This window comes from Brachionichthys hirsutus, chromosome 22 (assembly GCF_040956055.1).
Source record: "Brachionichthys hirsutus isolate HB-005 chromosome 22, CSIRO-AGI_Bhir_v1, whole genome shotgun sequence".
Taxonomy (NCBI): Eukaryota; Metazoa; Chordata; class Actinopteri; order Lophiiformes; family Brachionichthyidae; genus Brachionichthys; species Brachionichthys hirsutus.
Genome location: NC_090918.1, coordinates 1,111,446 through 1,121,918, shown reverse-complemented (window position 1 = coordinate 1,121,918; position 10,473 = coordinate 1,111,446). Strand labels below are relative to the sequence as shown.

General features: G+C 42.9%; 1 protein-coding gene across 1 annotated transcript; it reads right to left on the bottom strand.

The window, feature by feature from the left end:
- Positions 1-1,612: 1,612 nt before the first annotated feature.
- LOC137910813 (cystine/glutamate transporter-like) lies at positions 1,613-6,861 on the bottom strand. The gene is made up of 12 exons (XM_068755223.1): positions 6,639-6,861; positions 4,637-4,763; positions 4,449-4,564; positions 4,219-4,344; positions 4,047-4,146; positions 3,926-3,970; positions 3,716-3,839; positions 3,340-3,443; positions 3,163-3,259; positions 2,343-2,492; positions 2,059-2,236; positions 1,613-1,677 (listed from the first exon to the last, which is right to left on the bottom strand). Exons 1-12 carry the CDS (start codon positions 6,859-6,861, stop codon positions 1,613-1,615), a joined length of 1,455 nt encoding a protein of 484 aa, XP_068611324.1.
- Positions 6,862-10,473: the final 3,612 nt, after the last annotated feature.

Below are 10,473 nucleotides of genomic sequence, written 5' to 3'. Positions count from 1 at the left end.
GTAGGACCCAAATGCGAGGCAGACAGAGCCCCGGGGGGCGGGGGGAGCAGGCACAAGGAAGGTCCAGGAGACAGGCAAGGATCAAAAACCAGGAAATCCAGGCAGGTAGGTAGACTGAGCACAAGGGGCAGGCGAAGAGGCAGAGTCCGGGAAACAAGCAGGGTCGGTACAGGGGAGGTCTGGTTGAAGGGCTGGAAAACAGGAAACATCACTGACAATCTGGCGGGGGGCAGAGGACTGAACTGGGTAGAAATAGTGTCCGGACTGATGGGGTGCAGGTGGTGGCAGGAGCACAGGTGATGGGAATGAAGCTGATTGGCAGGAGGACTGTGAGGTGAAGACAGGGAGAGTTAGTGAGAGAATGACACCGGGCCGCCTCGAGGCGTGACAGTACCCCCCCCCTCTAGGAACGGCAGAAGACGTTCCCCCAGGCCGGCCGGGGCGGACCCAACGGCGCAGGCCGGCGCCCCACCGACCAGCCGGGCGGGCGGAGGGGGCCCGGAGGCGGGCAGAAGCGGGCTAGAGTCGACCGGTGTGATCCCGGAGGCGTGGAAGGCGGAGGGGGTGAATTTGGCCATGGTTGGTCTGAAGGCATTACTAGGCGTCTTGAGTCCCAGGACCAAAGTAGAGTGAGATTAGAAAAAGGAAAAGTGGGGTCCGAAAGAAAAGACGTCTATAAAACTAGTGTAGACAGGGCAAGCAACCGGTTAAAATATAAAATCCAGAAAAATAGTAACTGCATACATAGATAAATAAATAACAGACTAAATGGAAAAACCTGATACTGTTATTGAAATCATTTGTGAGTGTTATAACCCAAATGGCATCGAATTAGCGATTAGCTACATGAGGAGAAATTATATGTGAACTTGCAAAATAAAATAAGATGCTAAAATATTTAATTGTGACGGGCTTTTCCGACTCTGACATCTGCTTCCAAAGCTCTCAAAATACTGCAGAGACTAATTTTCATGCTTTATGGTTGTGCTCACTCGCCGAGCGCTTCTGCGACACAGAAACTTTCCTCCATCTTGGACTGCAGGATCCCTTTATCTCCAAACATGCGACTACTCGGCGACCTAACGGTAATTGACATACCACACAAACAAACCCAACCTTACTCGCACGCCTCATCATCGCCAAGGAAACAATCCTTGTTAACTGGAAAAATAAGCAGACTCTAAACATAAACCTCTGGTTGAACCTCCTCATAGAACACATATCAATGGATAAAATTTCTGCTTCCAAAAAAAAATCTATTGACATATTTTATTGAAACATGGTCTCCATTCATTAAATCAGGAAATATAAATCTGGAAACCTGATTCTGCCTGCTATAGCGAAAGCCACCATATTGCTGTAATTTATATTGCTGCTTCTATATCTATATATATACCATATATATATGATTTATTTCATTACCTTTACTAACAAAATCACACTGCTACATAGTCTTTTTTAATATTAACTTTATTAACTGACTAATCTATTCTAAATCCTATTTTCTAGTAAAATTCATCCCAGGATCCCATGAACAAAGCGTTCACTGCTACAGTGGTGAACAGGTCTTCTTAAGGTGGTATCCAGAGAGTCTGGTCGGTCTTTGAGGACGTCAGTACGTCTTGATTTCCTGCTGGACCACCTCCAGAAAGATTTGCAGCTTCTTGCTGCAGGAGTCTGAGAAAGTCAAAGAATCAGAATGAGCAGAAGCTGAGAAGGTTTTCATGATTTCTAATGGGGAATAATATCAGTGGTTAAACACAGGAAGCCATCAGCTGACTGCGTCAGTTTAAAGTGGACAAGAATTCTAAATTCAAGAACAAATATGTTTTTATATTGGACAAATTATTTTTAACTATTTATTTTGTTTGTGTTAAAATCATCTCCCTCCTGTACAAACCAGGTGACCTCAATTAAACTGTTCCTTTTTTTTTCCCAATTTAACATTCAATAACTCTCATAACCAACTTGAACCTCTTAGGACCTGCCATCATTTTGAGTTATATGACCATAAAACTAAATTCTGCTTCAAACTCAGACTGGTTTGGTAGGACTTACTGAAGGCACGTCTCCATCTAGCCGGTAAACAAAAGCGTTTAACGGTCAAATAGTAGAACGGGACCCCGGTCAGTGTGAGAGCACAGCTCCACCCTGTGTTCCAGGGGTCTGAATACAAAGACAGCCCCACGATGAAGAAGCAAACCAACGTGAATGTGACTGCAATGACCACGGGTGCCTAAAAATCATCAAAGAAGAGCAAATCAAAGAGTTCTCAGTCAGTTTAGGGTTCACTTCTATTGATGAATGCTATGCAGATTAACCAGGAAACCAAAAACACAAACCTTGAAAGGTCTTGGGTGGAGAGGGAAGCGATATCGATGGATGAGCATCCCTGTGGTTGCCAAGGCAACGAATAGCCAGCTAGTAAATGCCACAAAATTGATGAGCTGGTAAATCTCTCCACTGGCTAAGAACAACAGTGTCAAGGGGTACTGGAAACAGAAACATAAAACAGCTAAATAACAAATTCATATTCAACATTAAAGGCCACATATTCTACTCTTTTTCCACAAGTTACCGCAGTTCCCAAACACTTATATGAAATATCTGGAACAGACTTTGGTCAAAATAGCAAACAGGACAGCATCCTTCTTTTCTGTCAGAAATGCCTCTGAAAATGAAAATGAAGGTTTTCTATGGAAGCTGCACGCTGCCATGGTAACCGGTGAAGAGAAAGACAAATTGAGCTAATAACAGTGATGTTGTAATAATAGCTGCTAATTAATCTTTCTGGTCTAGAAACTGCATGTTTTGCATTATAGCATACATACTTTCCCTTCAACACCACCCCATGGTCCAACATATGGGACAGGATTTTAAACACTTTTCAGAAAATCAGAAAGCAGTATTTCTTCTCGGTGGATCATTTAGCCATTGAAATATCGGTAATTGGTTTTGTTGCTGACAGAGGGAAGGTCATAATAGCTGTAAGTAGAGTTTGACCTTTTTAGTTATTCATCAAACATCCAAATATTCTGTCATGCATGGACTCAATGAACATTTATCAGCTTTGTCTTGTCTTTTGTCTGTGCATTGACATTGCTTTAAATCTTGACTCTGATTGCGCATATGTTGTAGGGTGGAGGGTACAGGCTACATTACCATTAGCAGCACAGCAGGTAAAGGTGTTTTTCTCCGGATGTGAATCATAGAAAAGATTGAAGGGAAGTGGCCGTCTCTGGCTCCCACAAACATCATCCTGTAATGCAAACAGTAAGACCCACATCCTTATTTTCAGGCACTTGAATTAATATTATAACATTTCTGTGCCATCCATACCTGGGTGAACCAAAAAGGTTAACAGTAAGTGTTCCAAGGCAGGACAAGGCCACAAGAACGGGAATCACAGACGCCATACCATGAAGGGAACGGTTTGCAAATGTCTGCAGACACATCATGCAATCAAATTGTAATACAATTAATGTATTTGGATTTTGAGCATTGTATATTTTTCTATCCTTCAGTCCCCCTTTCAAAGTACCGGTATGCAAAATTTCAAATATGCATATAAAATCAAACTTCATATCTCTGACAAACAAATGAGAGAGAGAAAGATAAGAAAGAAAGAACTAAGGCTATTATTTTGCATCCCATCTCTTACTCCTGCCATTTAAATAACTTCAATATACAGTAAATATAAATATAAATACAATACCGATGCCACAGTTTCAGACTGCAGCAGCTCAGCGGGGGTCATCATGGTGTAATAGGCCATGTTAACCAGCACATAACAGACTGTCACTGCCACCATGGAGCTGATTATTACCAGTGGGAAGGTTCTGACATGATGGAATACACATAGGGAAATTTACTGCATGTAGTATATATTTGATTACTATCTGGAGAGTAGACGGATGCTTGATACCTATTGGGGTTTTTAACCTCTTCTCTAACGCTGTTCAGTGAAGACCTGCAGGAAAAGGGAAAAGGAAGTGATGCTTTCTGAATTCTAGTCAGTGTTCACAATGAAATAAATGATTGCTTACCATCCATAAAAAGCATAAAGGCCATTAAAGAAGGCCAGTGGCAACTTATCCCATGTTATTAAGTCAAGCTCAAAACCATTCTGGAAATTTTCAGTTTTTCCTAAAAGAGAGAAGATTCAGAGTATTTGAGCATTATCTACAAATGAATCCTTAATAATTTACATTCTCCCACCTTTAGCCAGTGCAATGACACCAGGAATGATGATGAGGACAAGAGCAAACATCTTAATGAAAGCGAGGAGGACCTGCGTACGTGTTGCCATGGTTACACTCCAGCAGTTGACTGCCACAACCAACGCTGCAAGCAGTCAAAAACAAACAGCCGGTAAAACTGAGGTTCATGGAAGAACACTTTGTATTGAACAGACAACCTTGAATGATATAACAATGTGAACCACTTACTCAAGGCGAGGGCACCGATTAGTTTCACCAGCACCGTGGGAGGGGTGCATGGTTCAAAGAACGGCTCCATCACATAGTGACCAAAAGCCAGGGACAAGTAGGACACCGTGGCTGGCCTGGAAACAGAACAAATGTGGTTGGTTTTTGACCTTTGATTAGATCAAACACAAAAGATGAAACTAACCAACCTGAGGAACATGAATTCAGCCCAGAGTCGTAGGAAGGCAGGCAGTGGCCCCAGTGTCTCCAGTAGGTAAGTGTAGTGGCCTCCTGATTTTGTAAAAGAGGTCCCTAGTTCAGCATAGCACAGGGCCCCTAATGAAACAAAGAGTCAGTCCTTGTGTGTTAAGTTCAATAAGAGCCACAGAACACTGCGACCTGTCCTTGGCAAAGGAGTTCCGGGTAAAGAGACAGACAGGGCCAGCTGCGTGGGTTCATTCTCTGATGAGGGAAGGAGACTGTGTCAGAGATTCTGTTCGTAACTTTTACTGACAGAATTTCTAGGTGCAGCCAGGGCATTGAGGGGGTTTGGTTCGGTGACCTCAGGATCGGGTCGCTGCTTTTTGCGGATGACGTGATCCTGTTGGCTTCATCAGGCCGTGCCCTCCAGCTCTCACTGGATCGGTTCGCAGCCGCGTGTGAAGCGGCCGGGATGAGAATCAGCACGTCTAAATCCGAGGCCATGGTTCTCAGCCGGAAATGGGTGGAGTGCACCCTCCGGGTTGGGGAGGAGATCCTGCCCCAAGTGGAGGAGTTCAAGTACCTCAGGGTCTTGTTCACGAGTGAGGGAAGGATGGAGCAAGAGATCGACACACGGAACGGTGCAGCGTCTGCAGTGATGCAGACTCTGCACAGATCCGTCATGGTAAAGAGGGAGCTGAGTCGAAAGGCGAAGCTCTCCATTTACCGGTCGATCTTCGTTCCTACCCTCACCTGTGGTCACGAGCTTTGGGTAGTGACCGAAAGAACGAGATCGCGGGTACAAGCGGCTGAAATGAGCTTCCTCCGTAGGGTGGAATGGCTTTCCCTTAGAGATCGGTGAGAAGCTCAGTCATCCGGGAGGAGCTCGGAGTAGAGCCGCTGCTCCTCCTCGTTGAGAGGAGCCAAATGAGGTGGCTCGGGCATCTATTTAGGATGCCTCCTGAACGCCTCACTGGTGAGGCGTTCAGGGCACGTCCCACCGGTAGGAGACCACGGGGAAGACCCAGGACACGCTGGAGAGACTATGTCTCTCGGCTGGCCTGGGAACGCCTCGGGATCCCCCCGGAAGAGCTACAGGAAGTGGCCGGGGAGAGGGAAGTCTGGGCTTCCCTGCTTGGGCTGCTGCCCCCGCGACCCGGCCCCGGATAAGCGGAAGAAAATGGATGGATGGATGGATAACGAGAATGAATCAGTTCGAGTTATTAATATAACGACATAAATATTTGGCTATTTGGCCTATTGGTGAGGGAGCATCTGGAAAAGTCCTTTTCGGGGCTTTGGGGGGCCGTGTGGTGGCCCGAATCGAGGACCTGATCCGTGAGCACAAGGATCAATCCGTGGAGGAACAGCAGAGAATGGATACCATCTTGCGCCAGCAGGTAGAACTGTGTCGACAGATCTTCGAACTTGGCACAGGCTGAGAGGGACTGGAGTGGCACGTTCCCAGTGCAGTATTGCCATTTCTATCTTTGTGTGTTTAATGTGTACTAAATGTTCTTGTAATTGCATCTTGCTTTTTGTAACTCCCTAAAGACGCAAAACAGCCTGTTAGTGCATATGTGCCCGAATTTCCCTCTGGGATTAATAAAGTAAGTATTCTGAATCTGAATCATAGACTTTCTCATATCATATCATACACAACCTTAGTTTTCTGTATTTACATCTAATGACAGGTACGCATTAACTGGGAACACCAATGACTTGTTTGTCTCTTGTAATTGTGTTTGATTATTAAATGACGGCTGCACGTTTCATCAATTATTACAATTATTGAAATTAACAGATCACATCATTTAGTTTCTGTCATATCTATCATATCTATCCATATAGCTAAGTAAGGTGACTCGTCAAATATGAACTGGATCCAAAAATAAATTTGACAAATACATTTACCACTCCATGTAACAATTTGCTTGATATACACAATAATCAAAATAATCTGATGTAAAATTCAGTTAAAGAGATCAATCATGCCATCAGGCGTCTTACCGAACATGGAGAGGATCCCACTCAGTGCCCACACCAACAGAGAGAGCCCCACGCTGCCGCTGTTCATTAGGACTCCTTTAGGTGCGATGAAGATCCCGCTGCCCACCACTCCGCCGAAGATGATTGCAGTCGCAGACAGCAGGTTGATCTCTCTCCGGAGATGCACCGCCTCATCATCCGGCTGCTTCCTTTCTCCATCTTTCTCTCTTTGTGTCCGGTCCATTTCTCAGTGACTGTGGGTTCCAGTTCTTCACCTGAAACTGACAACTTGTTCTTCTGTTGCTTATTTAACTTCACAAACACGTCATAATGTAGTTTGACAAACTCACTATTCCCCTCCAGACATTGATTATACAAACAGGTTACTCGGGGCAGGATTTTATCGCGCACTTCGTAACCTGTGACTGTATTTGTTTTATTATTTAGATTTATTCTAACTCAACCTGTTTGAATTTCCCTCAATGCCTTCGTTGAACTAACAATTTAGTCACGTTGTGAATCATGTTTGTTCGTACTTCAGAGAGAAAACATATTTTATTTGGGATTTTAAAGCTCCCATACAATGACAACAGAAGAAGGACCACTCTGACCACCAAAACCACTTTAATCAGTGCTGATATGGGGAAAAGAAATAAAAGTGAGGAGTCGAAACTCCAACGAAAATAAACTTTAGAAAACACTAGATTGCAATGCGTCGCATATAACTGCAACAATTACAGGAATAAAGTTTCCACAAGTAAGTAAAGTTTATATTATGTAATTTGTGACCATTAGCGAGTGCTGGTTATAATGGTCACTGGCCAAAACATTCCCATGATGACTACGACCCCATGAGATCTACAGTACTAGCTACCAGTGTGACAGTGTCTGCACTATGGCCTATTACTGCTAGTTAAATTTTATTGAGATGCTAATTCATGTTTAATCATTTAAATATGTCACATGTCATGCGCCATTTAACATATTGCCCTCTGACTGTTGCCTATGTAAACACACAGTTTAATAATAATAAATACAATACATTTGTTATTCTTAAGGGCCAGTGAATGTTTTTGAAATGTCATACACTTAACCATTTCTGATGAAAAGCAAATTAATTAATGTTGAATTAAAATCCAGGTGTCAGGTTACAGTCTGATTAAAGCACCAGATTACCTGACTTTATTATTTTTCTGGTATTCCATAGTAATTCATAGTAATGAATTACAGTAATCCAGCCTGGAAGTTACAAAGGCACGGACTACCTTTTCTGAATCTTTTTTTTCAAACATGTGCCTGATTCAAAGGTGAAAGAACACAGACCTTGACATATGTTTGATCTGGGAATGGAAGGACAGGTCCTATAGGGCCCTAAGGTCCAAAAATGTCCCAAAGCAGACTGGGGGGCAGAGCATTTTAGTTATCAAGCTTGTTTATTGTGGAATCAGCTCCCTGATTGGTTTCGTGAGACAGACACCGTCTCCATGTTCAAGAATAGACTAAAGACTTTCCTTTTTAACAAAGACTACAGTTAATCCCTTCGATAAACTATCATAGGCCAAGGCTGGTGGCATAACCTTCTATGACAAACTCAGCTCTTCCCTCTCGATCTCGTTATTCACGTTATAAATATTTGACATTAATTTATCTCCCTCCCCTGGAGTTGTGTGCTCTCTCCCTCTGTTTGTCTTTCTTTGTGTCTCAGTCTGCAGTTCCGTCTGTCCATGGCACCGCAAAACCTTTTACTGTGGCTGTCAAAGAGGGTAACCTAACCCGGGTCAAGATAGATGGCCGGCCACTATGAGTCTTAGGTTCTGTTCAAGGTTTTTGCCTGTTAAAGGAAAGATTTTCCTTACCTCCATCACCAAAGTGCGTGCTCTAGTGGGACAAGTTGGGTTCTGCCTTTCCCTGCTACACTTGTAAAGTACCTTAATATACGGTGGCCCTGAAGTGCAAATCACAACAACAAATCGTATTGCACACAATAAAGAAGGAATCGCGCAAACAAGAAAAAAACACACGCACAAATAAGGAATCGCGCAAACAAGAAAAAAACACACACACAAATAAGGAATCGCGCAAACAAGAAAAAAACACACACACAAATAAGGAATCGCGCAAACAAGAAAAAAACACACACACAAATAAGAAATCGCGCAAACAAGAAAAAAACACACACACAAATAAGGAATCGCGCAAACAAGAAAAAAACACACACACAAATAAGGAATCGCGCAAACAAGAATACAAAACACACAAACAAGAATCGAAATCACGCAAACAAGAATACAAAACACACAAACAAGAATCGAAATCACGCAAACAAGAACGCTCCAAACCGGAAATGCTAAATATCGGACATGTCCAAACCGGAAATGCTAAATATCGGACATGAGGGGTCTGGTTGCTGATTGGACAGAAGCACTGTCAATCATTCTGACTTTCGCTCCAGGTTTCCCGTAATTGAGCAGCAATTAGTAGCAATTGAGTAGTAGGTAAGAGAACAGCGTGAGATACGAAAATATGTTTTGCCGTCATTGTGGTAAAAAGTTACCCGAAGAAGAACGGCCGAACTATTGCAGTGGTTGCGGCAAGAGACTTCAAGGGATTCTGGACAATGAACCAACCGCATGTCAACTATTGCATCATAAGTGTGTCCCGCATCAAAATAATTCCTGATAATGTCTTCGGTGGCAGCCATAATTACAAATGAACTTTCTCAGCAATCAGCATCCGGACCTCTGCATGTCCGATATTTAGCATTTCCGGTTTGGAGTTTTCTTGTTTGCGTGATTTCATTTCTTGTTTGCGTGATTTCTATTCTTGTTTGCGTGTTTTGTATTCTTGTTTGCGTGATTTCATTTCTTGTTTGCGTGATTTCATTTTTTGTTTGCGTGATTTCATTTCTTGTTTGCGTGATTTCCATTCTTGTTTGTGTGTTTTCTATTCTTGTTTGCGTGATTTCTTATTTGTGTGTGTGTTTTTTCTTGTTTGCGTGATTTCTTATTTGTGTGCGTGTTTTTTTCTTGTTTGCGCGATTCCTTCTTTATTGTGTGCGCTACGATTTGTTGTTGTGTTTTGCACTTCAGGGCCACCGTATTAATATAATATTTTGTTATGATAAAAGTAAAAGTGAATTTAATTTAATTAATTCAATTTATTTTGATTTCTATAAACACTGAGTCAGTAGACAATATAGACAAGTAGACAATTGATGGAGTGCTATTACAGTAGGGGGTACATGCATGAACAGCTTGAGCAGCCAGAAGGAGCAGGGACCTCCATGGAAAAGAAGGCTAGAGGCAAAAATCATGGAAACTCGGAGGGAAGTTAGCCTCCTAACCATGCCGAGCAGCGGTGTGGGGAAAAACTGCCCAAGAAACACAGCAAGCTGTCCACAGCTGAGGCACTGGAGACTGCTGAGCAAAGGCTCACAGTCCTAGCTACCCACCTAAAGAGGTACACAAGAGAAGCAGAGGCCAGGAGAATAAACATGCTCTTCTCAAACAATCCAGGTCTTCTCTCAGTGGCTGGGAAGCAAGATCACAGCAGCCACACCCAGGGCTGAGACTGTACAATACTGGAAGAGTATCTGGGGATATACACATACAACACGTAATAACTCTTACTGTTTATTATGCTGTGTTCCCTCCATAAGACCGGATACAATTTTGGCCTCCAAATAATATTATCCACAGTGGCCATATTGAGCCCGATTTTCTGGTCACTTTTCTTTTTGGTTTTATTTCCGATTTGATCCATGTTAGAGTAGAGTTGTATTTTTATTGTTTCATTGTAGAGTTTTTTAAGATGGAGGTGACCACGAGTGTTTCTCTAGGTAGAGATCCCTTTGTCT

What these genes read in the sequence shown, in the direction of transcription:
- LOC137910813 (XM_068755223.1), bottom strand. Translation starts at nt 6,861, where the DNA reads ATGGACCGGACACAAAGAGAGAAAGATGGAGAAAGGAAGCAGCCGGAT. An exon ending in TGGGATCCTCTCCATGTTCG is followed by an intron (nt 4,764 to 6,638) that starts GTAAGACGCCTG and finishes TTGTTTCATTAG; the next exon opens with GGGCCCTGTGCTATGCTGAA. An exon ending in TACCTGCTGTGCTGCTAATG is followed by an intron (nt 2,493 to 3,162) that starts GTAATGTAGCCT and finishes TTCTGTTTCCAG; the next exon opens with TACCCCTTGACACTGTTGTT.